General features: G+C 30.9%; 1 protein-coding gene across 2 annotated transcripts in view; it reads right to left on the minus strand.

Moving 5' to 3' along the window:
* Nucleotides 1–14,731, minus strand: part of PCDH10 (protocadherin 10) — a 40,509-nt gene that overhangs the window by 11,560 nt on the left and 14,218 nt on the right. The window contains exon 5 of one of the 2 annotated variants that reach the window (XM_077140025.1): nucleotides 8,988–9,028. The exons of the other annotated variant lie outside the window; for it this stretch is intronic. Coding sequence (XP_076996140.1) covers nucleotides 8,988–9,028 — 41 coding nt within the window. Of the gene's footprint in view, nucleotides 1–8,987; nucleotides 9,029–14,731 lie in introns of those variants that run through there. 2 annotated transcript variants of the gene reach the window in all.

Raw genomic sequence — 14,731 nt, forward strand, 5'->3', positions numbered from 1 at the left:
GTTTTCATATGAAATTGCTTTTCTCCAAAAGCAATCCATTGTGCATCAGGAACATTCTTGCTCAGGCTTTATTGCCACAAAATTTAACAACTGCCATAATACTCCACTAGTAAAACAAAAACACAATCCCACACCACAAATCCTTACTGACTTCCTTCTGAAAAACATGCAGTTTCTTCCTGGGAGACAAGCAGTGTGCTGGTTACAAAAGCCCACCCCAGAATCATTGTGAGTCTCAAATAAAAAGCATGGCTCTCCCTTGCTGGCTGTTTGACTGTGAACAATTTACTGGATATCTCTTTTCCTCAGTTTATCTGTATAATGGAGACAGTAAAGAATACCTACTACATTTGGTTATTGTGAAGATTAAATGTGTTAATTTCTAAAAAAATACTGTGAGTAGTGCCTGGCTCATAATAAATTCTCAATAATTGCTAGCTACTATTACAATTGGTATTACTATTATTATTATTGAAAACATCTTAATGTATCCAACATTTAACTTTCAAACCTTAACTTCCACTATCCCCTTACCATTTATCTTATACTTCCCCTTATTCATCATTTGCTCTCTAATTCTGCACCTTTTTCCCTGTTATTCCTTATTCCTAGAATGTTCTTTCTCTATCAGTTAAAGTCCTACAGAGAGTACTTGAGTATTCAACTCAAAGTACAGCACTAAGAATCCTTCTTTGATTACACTGCATGGGATCTTTCCCAAAGATATTTGTTCTAATAAAATGAATATCTTATTTATCTGTTAATGTGATGATGAGAAACCTAAAGTGACAAAGAATTATTGAAAATCAGTGCAATTTGAGAAGAGAGGAAATGCTTAACTGCAGTTGACTAAGACAGCTTCATTCACAGATATAAGATTAAATAAAAAGCAAATATATATATATATATTTAATTTTACTTCTTCCATAATTGGGAAATGGTGTTATTTAATGCAGGAAGATTTACCATTTTAAGATAAATGAGAAATTTTTGTTTTTATTTGAGACACGTTTGTAAAAGGAAATAAGAATACATGATTCCTAAATGCAACTGAGCATTAGAATTTAGTTGTTAGGTCTCTTACTATTCAGATAAAATGGCAATATATATTAAAAATTGAAGTAAAAGAAGATAGAAAAGACATAAACTCAAAAAAACATGAGAATTGCCCAGAATGTCCAATGAATTAACTGTAAGAAGAAGGCAAAGTTTGAGTGAATTGTTAGGCTTTTCTCAAACAGGATTGTGACATCGTCCGTTAGTTCTAACTTGGAAAGATAGAGATAAAACATCTATGTGACAACCTGCGAAAATCAGGTTTATCACTATATTGGATTTCAGTGAAAGACAAAGGAGGCAAGTCTTTGGTTTTCTATGTGTTCAAGTATTGATGTAGAGCAGATAAAGATATCTCCAGAATATTTTACAGAAAACCTAGTTTCCCAAACAAACTGTGTTCAGTTCATTTGTGTGATGATTTTAGAATATCCATTACCCACACAAGTATATCAGAATTCTTTGGAGGCTAAACATCTATATTATTAAGTAAATATGATATACATTAACTTAAAATTGTCAAAACACAGATAAGTCAAATTGTATATGGCATCAAATTGCATCACTGTAACAATTTTTTGGCCTGAGGAAATATAAGCTCTTGCTTTACCTACAGTCTTAAAAGATAATATGCTGCTTCCTATAAAAATAATAAAAGTCTGCTATTTTAGAGTACTGTTTGTCAGCTTAATTTTACTGTTTGTTGTACATCAAGAATATCCATTCATTATAAATCCACAAATACAAATAAAGTAAAATAATGAGAACATGAAAATTTAAAAGTTATAATCATGTTGTTGTGACTAACATCATAAAATGAACAAAAAGCAATCTTTGTTAGACACTATGCTTTTGGGTCTATATTCGGCCCCATTGGTTTCACTGATGAAAAAAGATTGGGAACAATATACTTTTAAAACGTTTTATGTGAAAAAAAATATACACTGAGGATATAAATTAGTGATACATTGTGCAAAGAACATTTCAGTCTGATTTTCCACTGGGGGTAGAAGACAGCAAAATTAGTTCTGTTAAAGGCCAGAATTTTAATTTTCTCCATACTCGGGCTGACGTCACTGTTCCAATTTTAACTGAACATATAGTTGCCTTGAACACCTAATGAGTGCTTCTGTAGGACCAGGCACTTACTGCTTTAAATATATTAAACCATTTAATCTTCACAATGAGCTTTCAAAGATCTGTTGTCACTGATGAGGAAAATGAATTACAGAAAGGTTAAAGAGATTAATGAGGTCACACAGCTATAGCGGTTTGGACAAGTATGTGAACCACGGCAGATGTCCTCATAACTAGAGCTCTTAACTGCACCATTAACACTTCTCTGGGATGAGAATGAGCACAAAGTCCATAGTTATCTATGAGCCTGAAGAAAGTAAAGACAGACTTTGTGAACAGAAAATGCTACCTTCTAAAATTAAGATTTCTGAATCATCATAAAGTCAAAATGGGTAAAATTAGTGATGCTTACGAAAGCCCATCCTAAAAATAATAAGGCCAAATTATTTTTCAAGCATTCACTGAGCAGACCACAATTCAACCAAGTGAGCAGGTACATCTCAGGTACATTTCAAAGGAAGTTGAAAACTTCCTACTAGTGGTAAAGATGATATGCCCAAAGTAGATTTATGCACTTTTAAAGAAAAGTATCTGAATGGAGGGCCGGGGGTATGGTAGGGTTTAGAAGAAGAAACGTCAATCACTAAAACTGCTTCTGCAGGGCGGTGCCCTGGTGGCTCAGTGGCAGAGTTCTCACCTGCCATGCCAGAGGCCCGGAGACTGCCCATGCCAGAAAAAAAATAAAAAAGCTTCTGCATGTTTCTAAGATGGTGCAAAACAAGGAATTCTGAGATAACTTAACCTGAATAGTTTGCTCTAAGCAGCAGGTATAGTTCTTTATATCAAATGAAGATGCATTAGGCTATGTATGATCACTAGTGATTAAGTTTGATCTATCTAATTTCATTTAAAGTCCCAACTAGAGTTCTGATAGCATTTTAATTTTTCCCACAGACAGCTCTAACAGGACAATTTCAGCTTGTTCAATTATTATATTTATATATTATATTTTAAATTAAGATATTGATTGCCTAATTTACACATCAGTTTGTGGTGAGTTCCATGAGCCATGATAATTTTCCAGTGTAGCAGGATTTGGGAAAGTATATATAATCTAGTTCTTGGGTAAACAAAAGTGCCTGGAATTTAACAGGTGCCCAACAATGAGTTTTCTTGAATGGAGGCCACAATGTAATTGTCCACAGTCTGGGAAGATCTGCCTCATAAAGTTGGTTAGAAACGTTTTCACAATTTAAAACTGTCATGTCGGGTGGGCCACGGTGGCTCAGAAGGCAAGAATGCTTGCCTGCCATGCCAGAGGACCTGGGTTCAATTCCCGGTGCCTGCCCATGTAAAAAAAAAGAAAAGAGAAAAAAGAACTGTCATGTTGTTTCTTTAAGATAATAGTATTCAAAATAATAAGACCTAATGACATCATTTTGAAATTAGAGAGGAAAGTAAATTAAATGTGAAGAACTTTAAAAGATTTTAAAAAGAATATAAACTTAAAATTGACTTTGAAACAATATAGTATGTCCTTTGTAAACTATTTTAAATGTTTTAAGTAAAAGCAAGGTAATCTTTCTCCAGATTAGATAGATTAACACATTTTATATAAGCATTATGAGAACATAATTTCTACAAATAATTCCTACAAAGTAAGCAATTTAAATTATTAAGAAATACATTCCTAAAAAAAAAAAGAAGTGCATTCCTAGATCTCAAGCTAAATTTTGAGTGAAGGAGATGAAAATTATTCAATTTCAAGTATTGTCTAGAAATAATTTTAATATGTTAGAATTTTAAAAATTTCTTTCTCAATAATTTCAATACGAGTCAGTATTTTGTTGCTATAATGAGAAATCATTAATTTCATGTGATGATACAATATAGCTTAAAAATATGAATGTCCTCAGTTTTTAGTGTAATTTAAGTTCAAATGGTTAGAATTCACTTCCATCTAGCAACAAAAGGCATTTCTACGTTGCCCATTACTAAGCAATCCATTTGCCTATATAAAATTAAGTATATTTGTGCAATCGTAAATAATTCATATATCTGATTAAAAAATTATTTAGGGTGGGCCTCTGTGGCTCAGCGGGAGGAGTTCTTGCCTGCTATGCTGGCGACCATTCCCCGTGTCTGTCCATGCCAAAAAAAAAAAAGAGATTCTTTACTATAGCTTGAAATACAGAGGCTTAGTCCATGATCTTTGACTGATGAAAATAAAGTGCCACCTTGTAATATTGGTTGTATTTTTATGAAATCGGTACTTTTACCATGTATTATTTCATCTATTCACGTCTATAAAACAGGCACCCAGTAGGTAGTTAATGCTATTATTATTAAATTTAGGTAACATTAATGTCTAGCTAGTATAATTGCCCATTTGATTATTTCCCTTTCATTTTATTTTTCTTAAATGTACAGGACCAAAAAAAATTGCATTGTCATCTATTCTTCAAAATATCAATACAAAATATAATAGTTATATCAGCTGTCTTCTCTGTCTTTTAAAACAATTATGAAAGCCTTTATTATTACTAGGCTTAAAGATAGCAAACAACTTGACCTAGAATCAATAATGACTGCTTCATATGTACTTAATCAGAAGCCATTTCACAGCAATTGGTACCAAGGATTTTCCATAAAATTCAGCAGAGACTTATATGCCAAAGTCGAAAATTCTCACTATAAGAGAACTAAGCCAGTGTAGTAAAAGAAAGATTTCAATATTTGACAAAAACAATAAGGTATTTCAAATCTGCATTCATGTCTTCATTTCATGAACTATTCTTATATATAATTTGAAGTCTTGAACCTTCAAGCTGTATTGCTTAATATGTATTTTAATATATTATCACATAAATATGTATACTAATATCTGCAATCTATTGTTTATTGCTTATACAAAATATGATAGACATTTTCACATGCAGCTTTTGCAGGCTACACATCTCCCCAAATCTCCTAAAACTATGATCTCTTAATTTTTGTTCCTGGACATTTTAGCCTCCATTGCAACTCAACGTGTTTGGGGGGTGGAGGGAAGGTTTTAATTAACCAATTATTTCCCTCTTCAAAACTCCAAAGTTACAAAAGATAAAAACTCATCAACACAGAAACAGGAATAGAGGGAAACAGACAAAAGTGAAGATTTTCCTCAACTGCTTCTCCTACATACTCAAGTGAAATTGAGCTGCACCCTTTCAGTCCTTTGCTGGTCCCTGCGTTGAGAAAGCATTTTGCAGGAAATAGAATGTGACAGGGCTAAAAAGTATTTTTGCCCAAATCAGAAATGGTTTATGCATTCATTTGCAGTTTATAAAGCTTTTTTTGATAAACTGTTTCCATTTCCCCCAGAGCAAATAAATGCAAGCGCGAGGGTCAAGAAATTTCCTCTAATGTGTAATATAAATCTCTCTGATGCAACACAGATCCATTTCCTCTTTCCCCCCTCAATAGAGACAGATTAACTGATTATTATCTTATCTGTGTAGCATTTGTTTAAATACTTAACATTTATTATGTCACCTCACCCCTTTTCCTCAATTCACAATCTCTCAATCCTTTTAAACTCTCTTCAGATATCCTGTTTTCTAAACGTTAATCTCTTTACTTTCTTCAAAGTCTCTTTTAGGCTTCAAAGTCTACAATTTGCCACAATCACCTAATCTGGGTTCAAAGAAATGTGAAATACAGACATCTCAATCTTTCTACTCTTTTGTTATAATCTGGTATTCACATTAACATACTTAAATGTTTGTTTCTAAAAAGCCACATCTCTACCAATAACAGAAGATAATGCTTCAGTCAATGAGGAGATAATAAGACAAATATCAAACATTTCTGAATGACTAGACATGAAGAGAACTCCAAAGATAGTAAAAAAAGGAGAATGCATACAATTAAATTATCTTTCCTCCTTATTCGCTGATCTATATTATAAGGGGCTTTGCCTGATGGCTTAACTTTTATGATCATAGAGAATAGTTGGCTATACAATTTTAGTCAACTTCGGACATACTGCAATATTTCAGTTATTCCAGTTACACAAAGTTTTAAACTGGGAAAAGTTCGTCTTTGTTTAGAGGTGAGGACAGTCAGCTGTCATGATTGGTGTTACAGTGACTGGAAGAAGGTAGGACACTGGACACGTGGGGACAGCGGTAACATTTTGGTGACTGCACCCAGTACCTGGTAATGATATGCCCACTGGTAACGCAGGCATGATCATTGTGTAAATTGCTTGAGTTATAAATTTACGATTTTTGCACTTTTCTTTATGCACATATGCTAAAGCCTTCAAAACTAAAAATACTTAAGAGACAGCAACCAATTTCTCCTTATGAGTCTTATTTCAATCATGAATCAAACAAAATAATTGCATATAAAATAATTATGAGAGAATGGTGGAAATTTGAACAATAACTACTCAATGATAGTAAGAAATTCACTTTGTAGGGGGAACATTGTTTGGGGGTTATGTTAAAAAGTAAACTTTATCATTAAGAAATACATGCTGAAAAGTTAATGAATGAAACATTAGGATCTCTGGATTTGCTTTTAAAAATCTGAGTGAAGGGGCAGATGTATTTGGGTTTACATGAAACCATTTTTTGCCCAGAGTTGATAATTGTTTAAGTGAAGTGATGGAAATATGGGGAGTTTAGTATATTTCTCTACTTTCATAAATGCTTGAAATTTTTCATCAAAAAATGTTAACAATATCATTTAGTAGAACTTGATTCAGTATACTAATAGTATTCTGTTAACATTGTCATTATAAAAAAGATTTAGGTAAGTAAGTGATGGAGATATATCTATCAATACATATCTATATATTTTTGGTATAGCCTCCAAGGTAAGCTTCTGATATGTATTTCTACAGAAATTAATCCCAAAACAGCACTACTAGTGAACAGCAAATTCTGGCATCAGGAATATTAGCAAGAAAAAAAGTACATGCTTTGCACTAATTTTACATATTAGCTTTTATGTTCCCCATATATTTTCTAAGCATAAAATGTACGTCAACTGCCAAACTATCACATTAACACCGAAATCCCTGGACCTATCTTACCATTTTAATTAACTTATGTGTGGAACATTTTAACATACATATACTATTATAGGATATTCCATCTCTCTCATCAAGACAACTGCATTATATTTACTTTGTTTATTGTTTCCATTGTTGTCTCAGAACCATTTTTTATTATTTGTTTTACCGTAAGTGACAAAAGCCTGTGATACATGTATAGTTATTTATGAGATGAGAGAATCCCTACCCTCGCTATGGCTATTTCCTTATCTAGGGAGATTTATATCGCTTCTATACTTAGGCCTATTTTTTAAGACACACTTGAAAGTTTTAACAAAGATGTTTTAAAATACATTTTTTATAGAATAGGTAGTAATTATTTAATTTTAAGCTCCAAATAGGCTATAGGCACGTACATGAGCATCAAAACACTTGGTGATAAACCGAGTCTAATTTTGTAGTATGTGTAAAGATATGACACTTAAATTTCTAACATGTACAATGTTGGAATTTAGTGTAGAATTCTGGTTAATATCAAAGTGAAGAAAGAAAAAAACCCTACAAATAACATTTTTACAAGAAGTAAAAATAATTTCGCCCCCATATATAAACACTTATACCAGACAACTATTTTCTCTATATGCCATGGTTAATTTTGCTACATTTAAGCAATATGAACAGGTCTTCAGAAAAAAATTGCATCCAATTCCATAAAAAATGAAAAGAATAGACCAAAATTTGTTTTATCACTTAATCTGGCCTCCAACAAACACCATATTGTCATGTTAACAGTTTCTGTTTTAAAAAGTAGCCATTAGTTAAATAAATTTACTCTTGAGTTAAACATAATCATAGTCTGCTTCTTGTCTGGTAATTGGTGGATCTAAGTTAATTAAACATATAGTGCTTCTATATGGAATGTATATAAGTGCAAGTGTATCCACCTAACCAAATCATGAAATACCTTATAATCACTTGTTGAACTCTAGAACTTCAAAGCTATTATTGATAATTTAGGTGATCACTGTATTGAATGTATTTAGAAATTTTTCAAATGAGGTTCAACAATCACCCTCTACAATCTTTACAGGAAAAAGAAACATATCTCTGGGAAAAATGAATTAAGATAAGTGCCTTGCCATTTGACATATATAATGTATAGGTATGTTTTCATACTATGCATAATTATAGAAAAAGAAATAAGCCCCCTACTAATAAATCGTAACTTACATTAGCTGAAAATTAATAACTTCCAGTTTGTTTCCATCCATGCTCCTTTGGCATGCAATTATTTTGGGGTTCTATTTTTTTCTGAAGTAGGTCAAGTTTTGTAGTGATTAAGGGAGTCTTATTGGGCCTCGATAAAACACTTCACAGATTTTGCTATACTTTGGTAAATATTAAATTGACTCACATTATGCTAAGTTAAATCTTCATTCAGTACTATTATTTAATCTTGAACAATGTACTTCACACTCTGAAACAGTTTCCAAGATATATTATATAAATAAGGTTAATACCCTAAAAGAAGGATTTCAGAAGACGCAGACTCACCCAAAAACAGTCTGGCACATAGAGTATTTAATAATGTTTAATGATATTTATAGGCAATTGAATTTTCAAATTCCAGACTTATATACAATATCTTTATAAATTATGCATATAAAATGTGACCCATAAATCTTCGGTATGATGAAGCAGGAAAAAATTACCAAGCAGATATTCTTTTTCATTGAATACTTTTAGTTTATGTTTTAATTGCTAATCTTCTTTTGTTAGGCTCATATGGTGAACAAAATGCTTATATGGGTTACTTCCAATGTACAAAATAAGAAAGAGGATGGAAATGTTCTGTAATATAAAATGAGGGACGCAAATAACATTAATATGCTAAATGGTAACTCAATAAATCCAAAGAAAGTATGAAATAACTGCTTAAAATAATAAATGGAGGATAACATACTAAAGGATTGTTAAATATTGAATAAACAAAACCACAACCTTTACCAGTCGTCTTCTGTATATCCCCTAAATGTGTACTCTGTCTTTAACCATATATCTGTGAACTCACAAATATATTAGGAACATGCCAATAAAGAATTTCTACATGGGAATTAAATAAGAAAAAATCAAGTGACTAAACCAAAGGAAACTATTATATAGTTTGTGATGCATTAGCATCACAAAAATCTGGAAAGTGAGAGCTAAAGTATCAAAGCTGTTAGTAAATAAAATATGCAAGACCAGGTAAGAAAGGGGAGTAATTAAAACGTTCCGAGAGTTAAGAAATAAGAAGCAAATTAAGCTTCTCTTTAAGAAAGGAAATAAGTTCTTAGAAGAAATTTTTTAAAAAGTTTAAAATCAAAAAGTACTGAAAAACTCAGTCATGGTCTACAAAATATCTTATTAGGTGTATTTAAATATTTTGAAAGAGTTCAAATTCTACTTCCTCTCATAAAAAACTGTAGATACTAGCTAGAGAAAAATAAAGCTAACATAAAACATTTTAAGGAATGGAGAAGGGGATAAACTGCCTGGAGTTATCATTAAAAAAACTTTTTGTGTGCAGATGTGTACATAATTGAACATATAATGACAACATTAAAGAAAATTCAAGTACTTTAAAAACAGCCACTCATCCACTCACTCATTTTCATCACATAATTATTTAGCATATATAACGTGTATAGCTGGGCAATAAGTAATTCTGCAAAGATAGTAATTGTAACAGAATAACACATACTAGAGGAGAGGCAGATTTCAGCAAAATTAAAAAATGGTAAAAAAGTACTTGCAAAACACAGTAGGTAATAATAATCATGCAAATTTTGGTTTTAGAATATGCGATCTGCATAAAACATAGGTTTAATAATCAAAATAAAATCTATTAGCTTTGATGACACATTAAAATGACACTTTATTTTAGAGGTATAAGGTATAAGGAAGGTATAAGGATAAAAATTTATGTTGATAAAAGAAACTATGAAGCTGTTCTTCAAAAAAGGAATAAAAATTCATTGTATATTAACTTTGCCCAAAGGCACAAATTTTAAATGACATGAGCTAAGTCACAGAGAAGCATCATGTCTGAATAAGTAAAAGGTACATTCTGTGTAGAGAAATTGTCAGATTTGTGGCTATGATGTGAACTGTTCTGTTTCATCTGCACCTCAGAATGATTGCTACAGTTTTCACTTTAAATCATGTTAGTTGAGATGGATCATTACCTGACAACTAAAGAAGAAGAAACAAGATAATATCTCATTTATCTAGAGTTCTAGATAGGTTTGGTAACATCAAGTTAACTGAAGTAATGTGAATATTTTTCAAAGAATTGGAATATCATAAAACTAAGGGAATACTAAATTCTAATAGTGGCTTATATAGAGAGAATATGAACTGAGGTTGATTTTTCTCCTCTGCTCCTGGGTTAGCATTTATTTTCTGTTTAGTGGAATTGAGGTCGGTAAACTATTTTGATAATGGAAGATTTGTATTCAGTTCCTGAATGAAGAAATTCAATGGAAAAACAGAATGACTATTGTGTGATTCTAGGGTCACAGATTTGTCACAAAGTGATAAACCAAGAAAGAGAGAAAATTAGGTTCACAAATCTAGAAACATACTTATAAAGAAGAGTGAGGGTACAAAAAATTCAGAAAAATGTGAGCTTTGCTAAGAGGAAAAAAGAACAGAACTGAACATATCTGCCAGAAAAGAAAGAAGTTTTTCCAAAAAAAGATGTTCACTCAGTTAGAAATACTAGAACCTATAAATAGAAATGATAAAAAGGCCTTATGTAAACATACTCATTTGTGATCTTTAAATTTGATAAGTTGAGTCCATATTTATGATATTATAGGAACATAATATTATAATAATAGAAATACACAAATCCCGAAGCAACCATCTCACAGCGCTATGCCAACACAAGGGTAATGTGTACTAATAAGAAAAGTCCTTTAATTTTGAACTGCATCTATTCACTTTCCACAGTATTGAATTCTACAGTCTATGAAAACTCTCAGAGGGAAGAGATTAGAAGAGATGTTACCACACAAAACATGTTCTACAATTCCTAGAAGAAACACTAAACTGGAATAGGCAGATGTCAACTGCTCCATAGAAATAATGCAGATGCCTAAAATAATTTTCTAAAAATTAGGTTTACTGTAAACACATCTAGTAAAGTAACATCAATATTTTAAATACAAAGTTTCAAAGGTCTGACATCATTTTTTTGTTATGATATGAATGAGCTGAAATGAAATTTCAGAAAAGCTCACAAGTTTGCAAAAACTAGAGATCAAGAGAGAAAGTGAATTTTTGGCACACAGAAAACTTAGTCTAAATGTTATATATGAAGGCAGGTAGCAACCACAATACTTTTCTATACATGGTTTTTCTAGGCCCATGATACTTGGAAAATCCCATATTTAGATATTTAAATATCATTATTATGTCAATGCAGTTTTTTTCATTTTATTCAATATAATTTATTATTGCATGATTCTTTAAACAAAAACAAGATTTTCACAATTATATTTTAGATTAAATTTATTGGTTATTTATCTTGATTGTCTTCAATTCTTAGGAAAAGAGTATGTTAATTCACAAGAAATCTATGAGTTTCCAGATAGTAATTGCTGTATCTTTAGTACTGTATTGTTTATGCGCTATTGGAAATGAACAGCACACTGGTTTGCTGTCAAAAGGAATGCTCTGCTTTAAAGGTGAGAAGAAAATACAGTCAAAATCATAAGCAAGAATGGTTGCAAAAATAATATTATAGAGTACTGTTTTAACCATTGAGGTTTTTAAAATTATATCTTTTCTCAGTAACACCCCTAAACTTCAATTGATTTTGTTTCTTATTTACTGAGAGCATCCAGATTTTTTATATATGGAAATTGAAAGGTAAAATTATTGAAAATAAGATGTGTATAATTATAAACAAATTCTTCATGATAAAAATACAATGTTATTTTAAACCTCTGAAGAATAGTTTTTCTTGTTTCATTTTAATATTATTGTTTAGTGTTGAAAACACTTCCCCATTTTAATTAAAAGTTAAAGTGGTATTTTAGTATTTTCTTTATAACTCTAATAAAAATTAAAGCCAAATCAAAGGTAAAATTCAATAACATTATAAGATAAATCTAAGTAATATAAATCCAAATCTAAATGTAAATGTATACACTACATGTTTAATTTTTTTTCCTCAGTCTTTCAGTGTATTTCTTAGCTCCTTATAAAAATATTAACAAACTATAACATTATAAAAAAAAATAAAAAGCATGTTTATAAAGTACTCATGATTAATTAGGCAAGCATTTATAGATGTGTTCACAATTACTCCTGATGAAAAAAAAGTTTTATTTAATTAAACATCATATATACTCTTCATGGGTCCTTTCTCATATATTAAAAAAAAAAGAATATGATTGTATTTATGCATTTTTAAATAAAAACCTAAAGTAAGTTTTTTAATGTTTGCATACACCTAGTATTGTGTAAAAGCTGGTTTCTTGCAGTTTTTTATTTCAATGTTAGCAATCAGAGGTACACAAATTCAAAGTTCTTGTGTATAGACAATGATCTCATTCATATTATTAAGTATATCACCAATTCTCTTCACCATTTTGTCAATAACAGTGGCAGACTGATTAGGCTTTTTTAAAGCTATACAAAAGTAACGAAATATAGGGCAGGCCACGGTGGCTCAGCAGGTCGAGTTTTGGCCTGCCACGCAGGAGACCTGGGCTCAAAAGTAACTAAATTTACAGCTACTTTCCAGAACTTCAAATGGACATTATGTTCCTTATAAAACTAAATGCGTTCTAGTTTAGAACAAGAAAAAGTGCCACCTCAATAATTATTTAAACATTCTGATTAAAAGTAAGTAGTTAATGTCAGGTTTTAGCTTCTTAAATTATGTAAGTGGCATGTTTTCCAATTTACAGAATATTTCCGTTCCTGATATTGAATGATATCTATATTAACAAGTATAAATATATGGATTTGGGCAGTAAGGTGGTCAGGAATGATTTTGGTTTATAGTTTGCGCTATTAGATTAAGCATGAAAATGACAATGCCTGTTAAACAAGAGCCATGACTGAATTTTAGAGACAATTATGTGTGTATAAAAAGGCATTAAATACTAAAACTTTAAAAAAAAATGAATTCAGACATGATTAGAGTTACATGAAGAACTAAGGACAATATATATGCAAAAACATTAGAATAGCTATTTTTCTGTTAATTTTCCAGGTCACACTTCAATCCGAACCCTAAATACTGAGTACTATGAGCTGACTAAAACAAAGTAAAAAGAAACTATTATTAAAAATTAATTTATTCTAACACATATACCTGGCCAATATTATGCACACAAGTCTAATTATTTTTGGCAAAATAACAGATGCATTCATTGATTTCTAGCAATATACATAACTGGTAACAACTTTCACAATCCTTGAAATCAGGTTTCTAAATGAAATACTTGATTTTTAAAGATTAGAGACACTTGCATTAAAAATACACAGCATTAATATTTTAATCTTAAGATATTGTTAATATTATTCTTAAAATAAAACAAAAACATCACTAGGGAGCAGACATTTGCAGATATTTAATTTTCAATTCTTTATATAAGTGTAACTTTACCAAGAGTAATGCTAAGATCAAAGAGGATGGACTGATTTTTTTCACTATATTAGAAGTAGGTTTCTCTGTTAATCCATATTGATAATAAAAATTTGTATTTATTTAGAAATACAAATTTTAATTACTCTGAATCATATGCCTTTTGATTTCTGCCTAGAAATTATTGCTAATGTACCTAAGAATAACATGTATTCTTAGTTTATGCAAAACAATAGTAAAAATATGCTGTTAAAATTTTGGAAAAGTTTGCTTTTGGCAAACAAGTACAATTTAAAATCCAGAATTCAATTTGAAGAAAAAGGCTGCTAGTCTTCATTTATTGAGGAAATCAGATTTAGGGCTCTTTTAAATAACTGGTCATATGGCTGTGTATGTTATGACATCCACATGCCATCTTAAGTTAGACATTACTGTACTGTATTTTCCTTAAGTATTTGTGCTGTCTTTGTATTTCATGAATCTAAAAAGTAAAGCAAAACAAATATCAATGACTTATGGGAAGGCACAATTATTTGGTTTGGAAATGTCTGAATACTGCATTATGCTGGAGCAACGGCATTTCTATATAATTTGAAAAACTGAACACAATTCTTCCTAAAAAACAAAAGCAAAAACACAAACTATTTGATCACTGTTGGCATCACAATGTATGCATCTAATGAAAGACCCCGTCTTTTAAGCACACACATTCTTGTCCAATCTTATTCTCTAGCAGTCATGGCCTCAATGCATTCAATCCATACCTTTCCTCCTTAAACATTCATAAGACCTAAAATATACGCTGTGTTTGTTTTTTAATGCCTTTAAGTTTGATTTTTTTCTGTTTTTCCTCCCATGTAAGCAATCATTAAAAAAAAAAATACAGCTGTAATCTAATTTCTCTTTTC

Source organism: Tamandua tetradactyla, chromosome 22, assembly GCF_023851605.1.
Source record: "Tamandua tetradactyla isolate mTamTet1 chromosome 22, mTamTet1.pri, whole genome shotgun sequence".
Classification (NCBI taxonomy): Eukaryota; Metazoa; Chordata; class Mammalia; order Pilosa; family Myrmecophagidae; genus Tamandua; species Tamandua tetradactyla.